Below are 19,482 nucleotides of genomic sequence, written 5' to 3' on the forward strand. Positions count from 1 at the left end.
AGTTCTGGCTTGTCTCAAATCTAGAATCTAATTGAGAGATCAGGAAGGTATTCAGTGTTATTGTGTATTGGGTCTCTCCCAGAACACAGGGCAAATACTCAGAAACCCTTCAGCAAAGGGATGAAACCCTCGTTTAATCTCCCAATGCATATGCTTCAGTGGGTTCACCTCTGGACATCAATGTGTGCATCAGAGCAGAAGTGTCAAAGACACCTCTACAACACTGTGCAACAAGAACCAGATCGAGATGTAATTGGGAAATACTTAATAAAACAAATAAAAATACAACTCTTTTGTTCTTCCTTCTTTCTTTCCTTCTTTCTTTCCTTCTTTCTTTCCTTCTTTCTTTCCTTCTTTCTTTCCTTCTTTCTTTCCTTCTTTCTTTCCTTCTTTCTTTCCTTCTTTCTTTCTTTCTTTCTTTCTTTCTTTCTTTCTTTCTTTCTTTCTTTCTTTCTTTCTTTCTTTCTTTCTTTCTTTCTTTCTTTCTTTCTTTCTTTCTTTCTTTCTTTCTTTCTTTCTTTCTTTCTTTCTTTCTTTCTTTCTTTCTTTCTTTCTTTCTTTCTTTCTTTCTTTCTCTAAATCCCCCATAGTTTTTAGAATCAATACAAAGTATCAGTTCCCAGGTGGAAGAGAGGTAAGGCTAGGCAACTGGGGTTAAATAAACTGCCTAGGGTCACATAGGAAGTATTGGAGGCTAGATTTGAACCCAGGGCCACCTGGCTTTCTCTCCATTGAGCCACCTAGTTGCCCCACAACTATCTGTTTCCTCTACACAAAATAGAATTTTAAAATATGCATTAACCAAGATTTGTGACATTATTATGTCATGATCATGACAAGCAATTCACAATTTCTTTTATACTACCTTAGAAGTCAATAGTTAAAACACTAAACTTAAAATGCTGAACAAACATTTTGCCATTACCTTGGCTACATCTTTTGGCTTGGTACCCTCCTCTTTAAGAAGAAGTATGTAGACTGGGGCAGCTAGGGAGCATAGTGGATAGAATGCCAAGCCTGGAATAAGGAGGTCCATTCTGTGTTCGAATATGACTTTAGATACTAATTAGCTATGTGACTCTGGACAAGTTGTGTATCCCCAGTTGCCTAGACCTTAATGCCCTTCTGTCTTAGAATCATTTGATTCTGAGAAAGAAGGCAAAAATTAAAAAAACAACATATATTAAGAACATTTCTCCCTGTAACAGAAGACTCCAACAGAGATGCCTGGGAACTCGCAAATTTCCATGGTAGACACTTCAGAAAAGGCTGTCTCTTATGCTCTCTATTCAGTCACTTATGCTTAGCCAAAGAAACTCAAAAAACCCAAGTCACCTATAGACAAGTTCCAGGCTCCAAAGTGCCAGGTAGCACATACATTCTCTGCTATGTGTGAACGGCCACTTGGCTTTTGGGAATTGAGGGGAGAAGAGGTAATCCATCCCTGAAAATTACATGCCTACTATGTGTCAGGCACTGTTCTAAGTGCTGAAAATAAAGAAAGGCAAAGGAGAGTTCTTGCTCACAGTCCTAATAGGGGAGATAATATGCAAACAGTTGTGTATAAACATGCTATAAACAGGATAAATTAAGGATAGTTTGAGAGAGGAGACACTGGCATAAGAAGGAGTGGGAGGGACAGCTAGGTAACTTGGTAGATAGAAAGACCTAGAGATGGGAGTTCCTGGGTTCAAATATGACTTCAGACACTTTCCAGCAGTGGCCCTGGACAGGTCATCTAATCTCAATTGCCTAGCCTTTACTGCTCTTTTGCCCTGGAATCAATACTTGGTATTAATTCTAAGAAAGAGAATAAAATTTTGTTTTTGTTTTTTAAGAGGGAATGAGAAAGGTTTCTTATGGAAGGTAGGAATTTAAGTGGGACTTGAAGGAGGCTCCAGAAAAGGCTGGAAGTACTTCTATTGGGTAGATGGGAAGTGAGAAAGCTTCAAGAGTTATAGTTTTGCCTTTTACGTGGTCTGTCTCTGGCTCAGCCGTCAGTCCTCTCCTGGCTTTCCTTCATGCCCCCCTCCCCAGGGTGTAGATGGGGAATACCATATGAATAACCAGAAAGAAGCCTCTGATTTTTATGTGTCCTTTAGTAAAGGACTGAAACCTATGTTTAATCTTCCAAAGCACACGCTTCAGTGGGTTCATCTCTAATTATGTGCCCATCAGAGCAGAGGTGTCAAACACGTTTCTGCAACACTCCCATGGTAGCAGGAACAGACTAAAATGTAATTGGGAAAAAATTTAGCAAGAAAAATAAAAAATACAGTAAAACATAGGTCACGTTATATTTAAAAGCTAAGTTTTTATGCAATTGGCAAAACTGTATGATTTATTGGCCTCATCTTTATTTGAATTTAAAACTAAAACTAAAAACAACAACAAAACCCCTTACCTTCTGTGTTAGAATTGACTCTAATTTTTAGTTCCAGTGCAGACGAATGATAAAGGGTAGGCAGTAGGAGTTAAGTCAAGTTAAGTTAAGTGCCCTGGGTTATCCAACTAGAAGATGTCTGAGGTCTGAGGACCTCTGGTCTCCAGGTCTATTGGTCTGTCCTCTGAGCCCCTAGCTGCCACTTTTTTGAGTCTGACACCATTACATTAGAGGATTGGTAGGAATCTGCTAAATCAAATTAGTGAGTTAGCAGGTAAGATTACAAAAGTATGGACAAAGCCCCAGATGAAGATAGAAAACCTTTTCTAGATAAAGCATCACTGAAGGAAGGAAGCCTAACTGCAAGAAATAAGTACAAACAGTCATGTCATTTAGTTGCAAGTGTTATAACTAGATCTAGTAATAAGAACATAGAAGGCCATGGTTATATCAGTTCAAGCACATATGGGAAATGGGCCAGTGATTCATAAAGTAAACTATCTCTTTGCTTTCTGCCCAGAAGTGGACTTCTGAAGGAAACGAGACACATATTACTGGAGGTGCTTACTTCTGAAGGGTATTTTTTTAACTCTTAAAAAATTAGATGTTGAAATAATTTTTTTACAATTGTTTTGCGATGTTTTGTGATTCAGCTCCTCCCGCCCCAAGGTAAATAGTTCAATATAAGTTATATCAATGTTTTCATGAAATACATATTTACACATTCCTCATGCAATTACAGAAGACACATATCACACATATAATAGAAAACTCATGGAGGAAATAAAGTGAAAGATGGCCTTCTTTGATCTGCAGTCAGATTTCAACAGTTCCTTCTTTGGCTGAGGATGACATTTTTTTTTTTAATCATGAGACCCTGAGGTTATCTTAAAAACTTGTTTTGCTGATTATAGTTTAATCATTCACAGTTGATGATCGTATAATATTTCTGTTACTGTGTATGCTGTTATCCTAGTTCTGCTCATCCACTTTGCATCAGTTCATATAAGCCTTTTCAGGTTTTTCTGAACTCTTCCTGCTCATCATTTCTTATGGCAAAAGAATATTTCATTACAACTATATACCACAACATGTCCAGCCATTTCCCAGTTGATGGATAGTTCCCCAGTTTTGAATTCTTTGCCAACACAAAAAGACCTGATGAAAATATTTTTGTACAAGTAGGTACAGGGGCATTATTGGTTGCATTTTTGTTTGACTAAGGGTTGGACTAAATGATGTGTTAAGCTCTGAGATTCTGTGAAAAAAAAGCTGTGTTCAAAGTATCATAGATCTGAAGATGGAAGGGACCCTCAGAATTGTCTGTAGGACTCCAATCCATTCATTTCACATATGAGGAAACTGAGGCCCTAAAAGATTAAGTGACTTGACCAAGTATAATAATAGCATCAGAAAGTTTATAATATAATGTAATAGCATCAGAAGATTTAAACCAGGTTCTCTGACTACAGGGTCAGTGTTTTTTCTCCTATGCTATACCATTGAGTAGTTTGTAGAAGTTTGTATTAGATGACCTCAGAGATCCCTTCCAGCTTGAGATCTGTGATCCTACAGTTAAATCTTGGCATTAAATATATATAATATAAATCCAATTCATTATGTACATAATATGTATTTATGTAACTGATGGATAGTCAAAGAATATAAACAATTTTTGGAGGAAGAAATATTTTGACTATAATTATTTGAAAAATTATTGTTTCATAATTGGAAATGCAAATTTAAACAAATTTGAGGTTCCCTTGTCTATACCTACAAAATTGTTTAAAAAATATTTTAAAACAATCAAATAAAATGTTGGAGAAACTGTAAAGGAACAGATGATGTAATATATAAATAATTATATATGTTTCTTATATACAATATATAAATAATATATTAGAATATAAAGAACAAATTAGAATCTAATATATAAATAATAAATTAGAATCATTTACATTTTTGTTAGTTACTATCTTTTAGGAGAACAATCTGGATATATATAAGAATTACAAAACTAATGAGCCCCCTTTTTATTACTCTCTGCTTCTCCCAGAACTCGATTAAAAAAAAAACCTTATGTTATATATTGGAATCAATAGTAGTTATTAATTTAAAGGCAGATTTGGTAAAGGTTGGGCAATTGCAGCTAAGTTACTTGTCCAGGGTCAGATGGCTAGAAAGAGTCAGAGGCAAGATTTGAACACAGAGCCTCTCATCTCCAGGCTTGACTTTTTAATCACCTAGTTGCCCCTACTAGGACTGTATTCTAAGGGAGTTAGGAAAAAGGATATATCTGTATAAAAATACAGCTACTTCATTTGCAGTAACAGAAAACTGAAAATAGCCTGTATGGCCTATATTTAGGGAGTAACAAAATAAACTCTTATGTTAATGTAATATTATTAGTCCACAAAAGAGCAAATATGAAAATACTTATGAATAAAGAAAGATTTATTTAAAGTACACATTGCAAAAGAAGTAAAATTAGGACAAATATGTGCTGATCATGATTGTATAAAAATGGCAGCAATGCAATTAATTTTATAAGTTCTCATAGAAAAGAGTTTGGAAAGAGACTCAGAATAATTAAATTATTATTTTGCCTTTTCTTTGTTAAATTTTTTGTTCAGGTTTTATTTGATATATCATTTGATTTTTTAAAATTTGATTATAGTTGGTGAGATTTCTCAAGCTTGTATTACAAATATGAAACATAAACCTAGTTTAGTTTCATATGCTAGGTCTTAGGTTCAGAGAGTACAGAGACTAATTCTGCCCTGTATCTTACAAGTACCTAATATTGTAGGCAATATAATAAATGCTTCTTGAATGAACAAATGAATAAGAAGCCATGATTTCCAAGAATGGCCTGACCATTTACTAGTCATATAACCAATGGCTTAAGACTTACTATCCCCTATGTTTTAATTTCCTTTTCTCTAAAACAAGAGTAATAATACTGGCTCAACCTACCTGACAAAGAGAATCAAATAAGATTATCATTATTGGTGTTAATAATAATAAACATTAACCTTTTATAGTGTCTGTGCCTAGCATCTTACAGATATTATCTCATTTGAAGTAGAAAGTAAGTCCCATTATTTTCCCTATTTTGTAGATGGGGAAACCGAGGCAAATAGAGGTTAAGTGATTTGCCTGGGATCACGGATTTAATTAGTGTCTGAGTCAGGGTTTGAACTCAGATCTTTTTGACTTCAGGCCTGGAATTCCACTCATTGTGCCTTCTAGCTGTATAAAATTGTTTTAGAACTGTAAGCCATTATAGATATGTAAGATATTAATATTAATAACAATAATATCAAACAGGTTTATAAGAGGTTATCATGTAAAGATAATAGGTTCTTAGCATTTTAGAACTGGTTTAGCCCCAAACCTTCACTTGATGGATATGGAGACTGAAATTGAGAGAAGTTAAATGATTTTCCTTTGGAGTCAGATTCATTGACTAGATAATGATGAATTTTACTTTGCATATAAATGTTTGTAAGTGGATGCCTTCCAAACAATTCTCTAGAATAGGTTGAATATTGCTTAGCCATCTTTTTTTTTGCATTAGTAATTTACCAAGCTTTTAGAAATAACTTTCATTATTGGCAGTGTTGGGGATGGGACCTCAAAACAAAGAAAAGCAGTTAAGAAACTTCAAACAATAAGACAGCTTCATCTGTTTGCATCATTCTAACACCAAGTTTTCCGCCTCCCTACCAAGAGTAGATGTGTGCTTGATCCTTCATCCTCCATTCTCTGAAACCAAGATAATTCACCTTTGATTCATCTGAATTTATCTGCCTACTCTGTAGTGTCATTTTCATTTTGATGTCATTGTACATATTCTCTTTCTTGCTTCTGTTATCTTCACTTTGTTTATACAAATATTCATTTGTTTTATTTTTTCTGAATTCCTTACATATTAATAATACTTCATTTTATTTATGTACCACAACTTGTTCAGCTATCCCTTAGTCAAAGCACCATTTTTTTAACCCTGACAGTGTACTGCTGTGACTGTTTTGGCATATATGAGATCTTTCTTTCTATCATAACCTTCTTGGGATACAGATCCAGTAATGAACTGTCAACTTTTTTTTATAGTGTAATTAAAACTTGTTTTAAATTAGTAATATCCCAATTAAGAGGGTTTTATTTATTTTTTCCTGGTGAGGATTTGCACGTTTTCCACAAAGGTTTCCTTTAAACCTTACAAAGCTGTACGTACACCTGTCTTTTACACTTGCAATGTTTCATTCTGAAATAGCACCTTCGACCAGCTTATTAAGATGATGAATTGTCTTTTACAAGGCTAGCTATGGAAGATTAACAGATTTGATTTGCTTACCTGACACTTTCTTTGTAGATACTTCAAAAGGAGTAGATACTTCAAAAGAACTTAGAAGGGGGAAAGAAAGAAGAGGAAAAATACTTAGAGCAGGAGAATAGGGTTAGGCTAAGAAGCCATGAAACAGTCATTTTTCCCCAAGAACATTATTAGATGGCCTAAGCTGGGGACTTGGAGGGTGGCATTGGCTCTGAAAAGTCCTACTCAGTTGATTTGGACTTTGATAATTTGCCAGAAAATCCCTGTAGTTGCCAGATTTTTCTATGGCTTTCTCTGAAGATGGGGTGCTGATGCACATGGTCAGAAAGTGTGTCTTTGACTCAACCATTTGTGGCTGCAGCTAATTCAAAGCAGACCCTGGATGGTTTCTGGTATTTCAATGTATGTTACATCAGAATTTTTAACTTCTGCAGTTGTTCCAAGATGATTGTTTTCATTTCTTCTCTACTACTGTGGTCTGGAGCATCTGCTTATTGTAGTGTTTTTCCTCATTCTTTGTTGTATGTTTTGGAATGGAGAGTAACTTAGTGGTTAGAGGGCATGGGGCTGGGAATCCAAAAATTCCAGGTTCTGTTGTTGATACTGCCTTTGATTTCCCATGCAAGAAAGAATTACCTTAACCCCCCCCCTAATTTTCAGACTTTTTCAACCTGTAACTCTTCCTCTTTGAATCTATTCAGTTCCACTCACCCACCCACCCACCATCCACATTCTTTCAGTGTTTTGTTGATCTTGCTAAATTTTCCCCTTTTCTGCATAGTAGGTTGAATAAATCTCCCTATATGTTTGGAATTATTTTGAACCCCAAGAGTTGCATTCCCACCTTGAAGAAACAATTATTTAAAGTTTTTATACCTTAGTTTTCTCCATCTTTAAAATGATTAGTGAGTATGAATGGACAAGATGAGTCATTTTCTGGGAGGAAACACATGATAGCACAATTAGTGAGATAGAGAAATGATACTTTTCATTTTGGGGAGAGATGAAGGTAAAGAACTAATTGTGATTGGGATCTATTCTGGCAAGGTAAATCAGGCTGGGCAGGTATGTTTGAACAGATGACTTGAGAGAGCATTGGAAAAGGGTGAAGACCATTGTCCCAGAGGTAGTACTGGTAGCCTGGTTGGCTCTGATTCTGGATGAAAAATGCTATAGAAATATTGGTAGTATCCAGCAGAGTAAAAATCTTGTGAATTTGAGCTGAATGATTTAAATTCATTTTAATTTGACCAAGCTGAGCTTTGCTTACCTGACTCTTCATTTTTTTTTTAATCCTATAAAGAGTCAGGTAAGTAAATCAGTAAAGTGGGGAAGACATAGGAGAGGTGTTAAAACCCTGGCCTGGAGAAGAAAGACTCAGAAGATAATGGGTCAAGTCCTAGCTCTGCTACTTGTTTATGATTTTTCATCTCTATGAACTTCACCATCCTTATCTGTAAAATGGTAGAGTGGGACCAGACAATTGTTAAGGCCCCTTTCAGTTTTATGATTCTGTGAATTTCTTCATTTGTATGACTTATACATATCTTGTAAAATGAGGGAAGAAAGTAATTTGTGAAGTGAATTGAAAAATTATGAATGGTCAGTATCCTGTTAACTTTAATTTACCTCCACATGTATGATTATCTTATTATTATCTTATTATTATTATATTATCTTCTGACACCTGTATAAAGAGGTATATTAATATTTCATTGTGTTAACATTACTGAGTCAAGATGTGACATTGTTTATGTAAAACATCATGTGCTTATGGTATAAAATCATCTTCAAGTAGGTTTGGGATTGCTGAAAATTTTATGGAAGAGTATATTTTAAAAAACTTAATTTTTTTCCAATTACATGTTAAAAAAATTTAACATTCATTTTTAAAACTTGTGAGTTCTAAATTCTCTCCTCACCTTCACCCTTGTGGAGAAGGCAAACAATTTAATACTGATTATACATGTGCAGTCATGCAAAACATTTATTTATATTAGCCAATATTGTGAGAGAAGGCACTGACCAAAAAGTCTCCAAGAAAAATGAAGTTAAAAAATAGTATGCTTTGATCTGCATTCAGGCATCTTCAGTTCTTTCTCTGGAGGTAAATGGCATTTTTCACAATAAATTCTTTAGGATTGTTTTGGATAATTGAATTGCTAAGAATAGCCAAGTTATTCATAGTTGACTGTCATACAATTGCTGTTACTTATATAATATTCTTCTGGTTCTGCTCACTTCACTTTGCATCAGTTTATATATCTTCCCATATTTTTCTGAAACTATTCTGCTTATTTAAGTCTTTAATACATTTTGTAAATATATATTCCTACTGTGTTGTAATTATAGTATCTTTAAAAATGACCCTCCCTTTTTTTCTTTTTTTAGTATTACTTCACTGTTCTCTTTGGTCATGAAGGTCAGAAACCACTGGAGCTCCGATGTGAAGAGGAACATGAGGGTAAGGAGTGGATGGATGCCATTCATCAAGCCAGGTAGAATTCTCTCTCTTACTTTTTTTGGAATTAATTTGAAAAATCATCATATGATTTGCTTGAATGTTACTATTGATTATAGAAGTAACTATCAATTTTAAGAAAATATTTACTATGAAATATCTATCATCTTGGTCAGGTATATTATGATTAATTGGACTTTCTTTAATTACGTCTTCCCTGAAAGCATTTAATAAAAATGGTGGTCATTGAGCTATTCCAGAGAAACTCAAGAGAATGGTCAATTTCCTTCTAAAAGATGCCAGGAGAGTAATAAGCTAGGCCATCAGTCATCTATTCAAGTGAAAGAACATATAGATAAATGTCCATCTTCTCTAATCTAATCAATCCCCAAGTCTTTCCAGATGCCTATTATGTCGATGTCTGTTCTTGTTTCTTAATCCCACTGTCACTAGCTTAGTTGAGGCTTTATCTTTATTTCATTCTTTCATTTATTGCTACACAAAATTCCTACCTGCCTGGTTCTAGGTTTGTAATGAATATTGCTGAACACCATTGCCAGACTTACTTATAAGTAACACAGAGAGAGTACATTATGCTTATGTTTTGGCCATTGATAAGTAATAATTATTATATATATGGAATGCAAGTCCATTTTCTTTCTAAAAAAGAAAATGAAGGGCATATTGGTGTGCTTCTTTTTTCATAGAATCAGAGGATTTCAGAGTTAGAAAGAATTTTACTTTTCAGATAGTCCAGCCTGTACCTAAAAAGTAATCCCCACCACAGTCCTTACAGCCACAATGAAGGGGAGTCTATTATGTCCAAGGCAGTTCATGTCACTTTTGGGTAACTGAATTGGGAAGTTTTTCTTGACATGGATCCTAACTTTAAATCTTTGCAACTTCCACCTATTGTTCATTAGTTCTGGCCTTTGAGTGATTTTATCAGTTCCCATGGGTTGAATTATTTCTATGCTGATGATTCTCAGATTGAGCCCTAATCTCTGTGCTGAGCTACACAGTCTCATATCCCCAGCTGCTTATTGGATCTTTCATACTAGTATTTCAACTACAACATGTCCGAAACAGAACTTACTAGTACTTCTTCTGGACATTTGTACCTAGGAACTGAGATTCCATTTTGAAGCAGGAGTCAGTACTCCCATTGGGGTACTATTGGGTACCCTTCCACCCCAAACCAGCTAGACATCTCTAATGAGAACTAACTACAGCAGCCTACCCTCTAGTAACAGCTTGATCATCTGTAGTTATATTTCCTTCTTGTTTTCCTCTAGGCAACCAATAGAGTGGCCCCCAGTGACTACCACTGAGCAAGAGTAGCAGAGGTTCAACTCTTGAGCAAATTCTTGATTGTTCCATTAATGATGGCTTCCATAGTGAGATTAATGCTAATATTTTAAGGCTGAAATTTCTTGCCAGGAGCTCCAGTGATCCCAACCAGTGTATCAGTAGCAGTTCAAGCTCCTGACATTAAGATAAAACATTTCTTAGAATGTGTCCCAAACCAGGATGACCTCAAAGTGCAGGAGCAATTCAGTGAGGTATTGTTCTAGTAGGGCAATCTTGCAAATAGATGAGCCTAACTGAGACCTGCAAAAAAAAAAAGGAAATGGAAAATCAACAGAATACCACACTAATTTAATCTAAAAACAGTTTAATCAGTCAGTCAACATGCATTTATTAAGTATCTAAAGAAGTCTGAGATCACCAGAACTATGTTTCTTTATCACTGGTAATTTTTCATTTAATAATTCTCTAAGAGGAAGATGATTTCTATTTTGGGATTTGTCAAAATGCTTTTGTGGTCTCATCAGAATGAATGGCTGTGATGCTAACTTTCAATAAACAGAGCATCGTAAGCTATGGCTACCAAATCAAATAAAGTAATTTCCTCTTGGAAAAGCAAGCCAACAAACTAATCAGAGCTTATTATCTTTCTTTCTTCCCAAACCCAACCATCTTCTGAACTTCCTTATTACTGCCAATGGCACCATATCCTCACAGTCACTTAGGTTTATAATGTTGATATTAACCTTGCTTTACAAATCTTCCTGTTGACAAATCTTGTTTTCTTGTTTCTACTTCCCACAACCCCTCATCTCTCTCTCTCTCTCTCTCTCTCTCTCTATATATATATATATATATATATGTATATATATATATATATATATGTGTGTGTGTGTGTGTGTGTGTGTGTGTGTGTGTGTGTGTATGTATGTATATCCTTTTACTTCACACAGATATGCTCCAGTTCAGGTCTTCATTACTTCTTATTTAGTAGCCTTCTACTTGGTCTCCCCTTCTTCAATTCCCTCTCTATTTCATTCTATCTTCCACAAAGCTGCCAAAGGGATTTTCCTAAAGTGCAAGTCTGGCCAAGTCAGACTCAAACACCACACCTGCTGAAATCTCCAAGGGCTCCTCATTACCTCCAGGATTAATAAAAACCCTTACCTTCTGTCTTAAAATCAATACTAAGTATTGGTCCAAGGCAGAAGAGAGGTAAGGGGTAAGCAGTTGTGGCAAAGTGACTTGCCCAGCCTCACACAGCTAGGAAGTATCTAAGGCCAGATTTGAAAGTAGGACCTCCGGTCTCCAGATCTGTTCTCTATACACTGAGCTACCTAGGTACCCTTCCAGGATCAAATATAAAGACCTCTATTTAACATACCTCCTTTCTATCTTTCCAGGCCTCTAAAACATTGCTCCCGAGTGGAAGGGAGTAACGTACAAGAATGACTGACACTCCTCCTGTTCTTCACACAAGATATTCCATCTTCTGTCTTTTGTTTTGTACTTCCTGTTCTCTATGTCCAAAATAATTTCCATTCTTACTTCCACCTCTTTACATCCTTGGCTTCCTTCAATACTTAGAGGCCACCTTGTGCAGGAAGCATTTTCTCTGTCCTCATTTCCATATGCCAGTATCTCTCCGTGTAAATCAAAGGTTTCTGATTTTTTTTAATCATGGACACTTTTGGCAGTCTGGTGAAGTCTTTAAATGAATAAAATGGAAAATATAAGATTACAAACAATTATATTGAATAAAGGCATCTAGATATTAAGAAATACAAGTTCAGAGAGCCCAGGTGAAGGACCCCTACTTTCACATTACATTTCAGCTACTCTGGATGTATCTTGTGGGTGCCTATTTATGAACATGTTTTCTTACCTCCAAGTGTATAACAGCCTTGAAGACAGAGACAATTTTGGGTTTTTTCTTTGTATCCTCAGTATTTAGCACAGTGCCTGGCGCCTAGTAACTACTTATTAAATGCTTGTTGATTGAGCCATTCCCCATGACAGCCCTTCATGTATTTGAAGAGAACTATGATATCCCCCCTGAGCCTTTTCTTTTCAGGCTAGACATCCCAAATTCCTTCAACTGATCCTATTATGGCACGTACTCAAGGCCTTTCACATTGTGGTTGCTTTCCATTGGAGGCTCTCCAGCTTATAAGTATCTTTTTTCTAAAATATGGTGCCCAGAACTGACCACAGTCTTCACTATTTAGTCTGACCAGGACAGATTACATTGGACCTATGACTTTTTTTTTACCCCTGGGAAGCTATGTTTATCTTCATTTAGTCCAGCATCTCATTAGCTTTTTTGGTTACCATATCTTTCTGAATTATATTAGCTATTCCTGTAGAATCCACTAACTGTCCCATCTTGTACTTGTGATAATGATAACAGCCAATAAAGAAGTCTGAATTGCTCAACTCTTATTTCACCTCTTTTTTCCTAACGAGGAAAATACATTTCAGCTTGGGAAGAACAGAACAAAAATGATTAACAAGGAATTAAAACCAAGATATTTAAGGAGATGGTAACAGAGAACCTATCTATATGAGATAAGTTAAAATCACTGGGTCTAAACAAACTATATTCCCAGATACTGAAGGAACTGGTGGGGATGATTACTGAGACATTCAGTTGAGAACAGAGGAATACTAGCTATAGCCAAATGTTCTGATTTGAAAAAAAAAGTGGAAGAAGATTGAGTTTGCAAACTTAGGTTGGTTAATATGACTTTGATTTTTTTTTGCAGAATTCTGGAATATATTGTTAAATGAATAGTTTATAATTATTTAGAAAACAATGTAGTTATTACTAAGAGCATAATTTAATTAGGGACTAATTAGGCTAATCAAGACTAACTATTTCCTAAACCTGTCAATTGGGAGATTTGTATACATACACATGCGCATGCACACACACTCTCTCCCACACAGAAACACACACAGACCTTCTTTATAAATATATATTTTGCATGTGTATGTATCATAGAATTAACTTGGATTTAGGTGAAGTGTTTGATTAAATATCTTGGACTTGTCCTTTATGCAAGATGTATATTGATGAAATGCCAGTATAGTTTAAAGCATTCAGAACTGATTGAATGACCAGACCCAAAGAGTAATGCTAAAATGTCAGCTTTGGCATGAAGGGAGGACTCTGGTGAGTCATTCTTCTGGGACATTTTTTTTGTCTTCTTGTTCAATTTTTTTTTTCTCAACAACTTGTTTATCATCTTTGCAGATGACATGAAGCTAGGAAATATTGTGGTAGATGGCATTATAAACAGTAACACAATTAAGATTGTATTATAATAGATGACTATTTAAAAGCCATTAAGTTGTATTGTAGTCTATAAACTAGTATGATAGATTGATTCTAATAAGATGAAATTTAATAAAAATAAATGTAAATTTACATTTGGACTGAAAAGAGATTAAGTGCAAAGCAGAAGAATAGGAAGCTAGATGATTCATTTGAGAAAAGATCTGGGGAACTTAGTGGATTACAAGCTCAGTGCAGCAATCTCCTCTGGCCTCATTTCTTCATCCCCACACCTAACCCACCCCCTACCCCAATCTGATGAGAGTTTGGGTTGCATTCAGAGAGGCATGGTGTCCCAGATTTGGGAGAGGATAGTCCTCCTATGTTTTCCCTTTGTCTTAGCAAATCTAGATTGTTACAATAATTTCTTAGTACAATGTTCTAGGAAGGGCATTGGACTCTGGAAAATTTCTGTGATAAACTTTGAGATCATCTAATAGGAAGATTGGTTGAACAAATTAAGGACGTTTATCATAAAAGAGAAGAGACTTAGCAAGGGAGAATTGATTGTAGTTTTAAATAAAGCATTTGGAGGGTTACCATTATAGGAAGAATTAGTTTAGGTCCTTTGGGTCAAGCTAAGAAGAGTGGGTAGAAGTTACATAGAGACAGAATTTAGCTTAAGAGAAGGAAAACTTTTAGCCAATAGAATCATCCACATGTAGAATGGGCTATCTCAGTAGTAATAGGTTTCACTTTACTAGAAATTTTAAAGCAGTGGGTGGATGGCCACTTGTTCAGAGATGATGTAAAAGATATTGCTATTGGGTTGGACTTAGTGGCCTCTGAGGCTCCATTTGTCTCTGGGAGTCTAATTCTGTGAAATTATAGAGTGAGATACCGGAAGAGTGAGGGGAAGTTGGCTTTGTCCCTCTTTTTAATGGATTGTCAGCTGTCTGGTTCTATATTCCCTCTCAACTCTCAAGACCTCTATATTGAGATGATTGTGGAGGTTGAGGGGAGTATCAACATAACTCTTCATCTCTAACAGTTTGGGACCTGCTGACTTTATGTAACGTTAGAAATTGAAATATTGCTTATTTGACAATACCAATGCTTTTTCCTTTGATGTGCTAATATACTGTGATGAAAGAAAATTTAGAATTCTTTTTTTTCCTTACAGGCCAAATATTCCATTCCATTAAAATAAGTTATTTTAACAAATTTCTCTTTGATTTGATACTATGTTTTAGGGGTTGTTTTCCAGTGTTGTAAATTTGGATGTGAGATGTGTTCTGAATTTTTTGACCTATAGCAAATAACCCAAGACATTGTCCTTATTTAATAATGTGTTTAAAAATTATGTGAAATTATTTTAGTACTCTCTATACTTAAAATAATGTTTCTTTCATAGAAATGATGCCCTAGAAAGAAAACAACTTGCTTGTCATCCTCATATGCCTCTTGCCAATTTCTACCCCTTCATCCTTGCTTGAGTCACATCACCATCTGAAGTGCTGTACTTTTCTCTGACCTTTCTGCCCATTCATGTGTATTATTACATCCTTTAAAACTTGGCTCAAAAATACCTTCAAAAATTAATCTTCTACAAATTCCCAATTCTGCCAACTCTTGGCTTCCATTGTTTCCCCCAAATACTTGCCTAGGAGTAAGGGGCACTAGATTCAAGTCCATTTTCTACTAGTAGTGGTCTCAGAAAATTCACTTGTGTTTTTTTGGTCTCAGTTTTGCCATATATGAAATGAAGATGATAATATTAGTCTTTCCTACATCATGGAATCATTGGACCAAATGAGGTCATCTACATTACAAAGTCTTGGTCAACTGTAATATTTTAAGTAATGCAAGATATTATTATTTTAAGGGATTAGGTCTAGATTTGGAAGAGTTCTTAAAAATTCTAACCTTGGGCAAGGTAAGCATTTAAACTTTAATTTTTTCATTTGTAAAAGGAAAATGTTGGATCCTATGACCTTTAAGGTCATCTCCAATAATTTGCTCAGGGTCACATAGGTAATAAGTACCAGAGGTGGAATTTCAAATTGGGTCTTTCAACTCTAAATTTGCTATTATATCCACAACATCCTCTTATAGTTATTCACACTTTTATTCTGTAGTTGTTTTGTGTGTTTGTTCTCTCTCTGGAATTGCTTAAGAACTACCTTCTTTTCCTGTTATCACTGAGTGTTTAGAGTAGTTCTAGGCACCCTGTTAGTGCTTAGGAAACACTCTGCATAAATGAGAGGCAAAAAGAGACTTGGCCCTTATCACTTAAATTTTTAATATTACCCAAGAACAATAAGCTGGGTCATCTGAGTAGGCTGGAAGTGCTCATATTTAATAACTTTGTTTTCGCTCTGTAATACTTCTTGTTAGCCCTAAGAAAGAAAAGTGTGATTTAAATTTTTGTAACAATCCTAATCCCTCAATTCTCGGATGAATCAATGGCCTAATCAATTGAATTATTCTTTCATGGTGTAGGCCATAATCCATCTGGACAAGTATTCTGTGTGATTTTTGTTCATGCCTTTTCATTGGTTCTCCAGAGACTACCCAATGACTGGCAGGCTTTTTTTTTTTAGGTCTTTTATAATTTAAATGATACAAATACAATAATCAATCTGTCCCTCACTTTGTTTCCATAATTCATCTTGTCTGAACTTTTCTAGACAAACATCCTCAGTGTCTTTTAAAAAAAATTCTTACCTTCTGAAAGCAACAAGGTCTAGTTGGTTAGTTAAGTGACTTGTCCAGGACCACACAGATGGAAAGTATATAAGGCTGGATTTGGACCTAGATCCTCCTAGCTCCAAACCTGGAGCTCTCTTCACTGTGCAACCTAGTTGCTCTATCCTTGTTGCCTTTTACACAAACAAAAATATTTTCTAGATGCTTTTACCCAATTTATTGTATCATATAATTTTGTTAAAATTTATATTAAATAGTTGAGAATATAGAACAGTTCATAGCATATTAGGGGTTTGTAATTGAGGGACATGTGTTTGTAAAATCCAATTTATTAATACCAGTGGACGCAACTGTATCACATTATAGCTATGGGTCATCCTGTCTCTCTGTTATAAATTTTACTCATAGAAATGATACATATATAACAATATATGTACATTCTATATCATATTACTTACCTTCTGGAGAAGGTTGGGAGGGAGCTAGGTGATGTGGATTGCAAAATGTCAGAAAAGGAATATTAAAAATTTTAATTAATTGACGTGCAGTCTAGAAAATACAAGAATACAAAAAATGAAAAAAAGAAATAAAAATCAACTGTGCAGCATTTTAATCTCTGAATATACCCTTTGAACTCATACTTCTAGTTAATTCTCTGTGATTATATATATTATTCCCTCAGAGTCTAGGAGAATTTTAAGAGACTTTTACCAATCTATATTGATGTACAATTGCAAAAAAAAAGAAATCTTAAGAGTGAGGGAGAAAATCAACAACTATTATGTTAAAATCATTTTCATCAGCTCTGCTGCACATTATTGTGAAATATATGTTTGTTTCTGGAAACATTCCTTAAAATTTCATTGTCCTGAAGGGATACATTTGATGTTTTAAATTGAATTTGGTGTTATTGACTTTCTTTACAACTTCTTAATATGGCATTTTGTCTGTTTTTCATTATATTGCTGGGAGGGGAAGAGATAATTACAACACTGTACCTTAAACCTAGAGTCAGAGTATTAAGGAATGAAGTTATCCATCAGCCAGTAAGAGGGGAAAATGGAATTCTTTTCAGTGGGAAACCGTGGTGGTTTTCAGATTTTTCCTTTGGCAAGACTTTTTGACCCATATTGCCACTTTACCAAGAAACGACGTTGTAGAATTTTTATGAAATCGTGAGTAGAAAGGACAGATTGGTGATAAGTGGGGGTAGGATAGACTCAATAAGCACCCAGAACAACCCTTGACAGTAATTCATCACTTAATGAGCATTATTGATTCAGTGCAGAATACTTTGAGGAGCTGATAAAGAGTCTGGAAGTCAGGAAAAGAGGAAAGCAATAACAATAGTGTGGGAGGAAAAGGAATCAGTAATTACTCCTACAAATATCACCACTAGTTTGGGGCAAAACAGCTCTGTTTCCTAGGCCTAGGAAACTGTCCTAACTCTACATAACTTTGAGTTATTATTGCTGTTAGTGCTGTTCTTATTGTTCCTGGAGATCTCAGAATATTAGATAGGCATTGATCTGGTACGATGTTCTCAGTGAAATTCAAGCAAAAACTTGAATTTATGTACCTTTTATTTCTCATATCCCCCATTACATGCCTATAATTTCCAATTTTGGTAGTGTCTCAAGTTCCCATCACTATTAGTTTTATATATCAATTCAAATACTTTTGTGATTAAATTAAATGGAATGAGAAATGGAGACATTACACATTAGAAAATAATCCTCTTGTTAAATTAATATAATTTTTGCCCATCTATTAACAAATGAAAAAGACATAGGCACATGCTTAGATTCAGTGTCTCCATTCTGAAATCTTTAGCATTTATATAAAGACTCCACTTTTTTATATTTTTATATTTGGTGTATTGACAGTTTTTGCTGGTCTGAGTCTGAAGACCATAGATAGGGGCACAGCCAGGCAACACCAAAAACAACAAAGATTGTTCATCTGACCATACAAAATATGGAAAGTAGTTATGGAGGCAAGATTCAATAGATAGAGTGCTTGGCCTGGAGTCAGGAAGACCTGAGTTCAAATGGAGCCTTGGATACTTATAAGCTCTGTGAACCTGGGCAAGTCACTTAATCTCTTTGCTTCAGTTTCCTCATCTGTAAAAAATGAGCTGGAAAAGAGAATGGCAAACTACTCCATTATCTTTGCCAAGAAAACCTCCAGTGAGGTCAGGAAGAGTCAGATAGGACTAAAAAACAACTTCACAGCAAGAACACCACAGAATAGCATCTATTGATTTTGACAGGCGGATTCTGGGTCGGTCCCCCATTAAGTGATTTCTCCAGTTCAGTTTAATTTTTCTTCCCTGTAAAGCAGAGATAAACAGAGATGACACCTGCATTTTGCATTTGAACTGAAATGAACAGACTTGGCAAAATGTTTGGATTTTAAATTTGCTCATTAAATAGAATGTTTAAGTTGGGGGAATGATAATCTAGGAAACAGACACTGCAAAAGTCATTTACTTCTCTGAGTGCCTAATTAGTTATACACTAAAATTCCACTTAAAAATCTTTTCTTGAGAAACCATACCTATTTTTAGTTAAATGTTCAGTATTTATTTGAATAAGAATTTTCTGGACACAGATTTCACCATGTTTGTTAGGCAATTGTGTTCTTTTGTTCTGTTTCTTTTCCCCACTTATCATTCTTTTTTCCTCCTTATGTCTTCCTTGCCCTTCTTACTAAGATATAATAACACAGAACCAAAATTTAAAAAATCTCTATTGTAATATTTACTTCTCCACAGATAGAGCTTATGATATATTTATTTACAAATTCAGAACATGGAGATGATTAAGCAAAAATTGTAATTCAAGAACCAGTGCCTAGTTCTTGAGTTTCACTCTGGATGTATCACCTTCAGTTGTTCATTTAAATCTGAAAAGAGACTTGATGGGTCATTTAGCCTAACCCTAGGCAGTCCTGAAGAAGTGGAGGCTTGCCTTTGGTGAAGCTGTAAAGCTGTGATTGCTGGA

The 19,482-nt window shown here is 35.1% G+C and overlaps 1 protein-coding gene across 4 annotated transcripts in view; it reads left to right on the forward strand.

The window, feature by feature from the left end:
• Positions 1-19,482, forward strand: part of RASGRF2 (Ras protein specific guanine nucleotide releasing factor 2) — a 336,767-nt gene that overhangs the window by 81,091 nt on the left and 236,194 nt on the right. For all 4 annotated transcript variants that reach the window (XM_007487377.2, XM_001363496.3, XM_001363426.4 and 1 more), the window contains exon 2: positions 9,114-9,220. In XM_007487377.2, the coding sequence (XP_007487439.1) occupies positions 9,114-9,220 (107 nt within the window). The remainder of the gene's footprint in view (positions 1-9,113; positions 9,221-19,482) is intronic.

Source organism: Monodelphis domestica, chromosome 3 (assembly GCF_027887165.1).
Source record: "Monodelphis domestica isolate mMonDom1 chromosome 3, mMonDom1.pri, whole genome shotgun sequence".
Classification (NCBI taxonomy): domain Eukaryota; kingdom Metazoa; phylum Chordata; class Mammalia; order Didelphimorphia; family Didelphidae; genus Monodelphis; species Monodelphis domestica.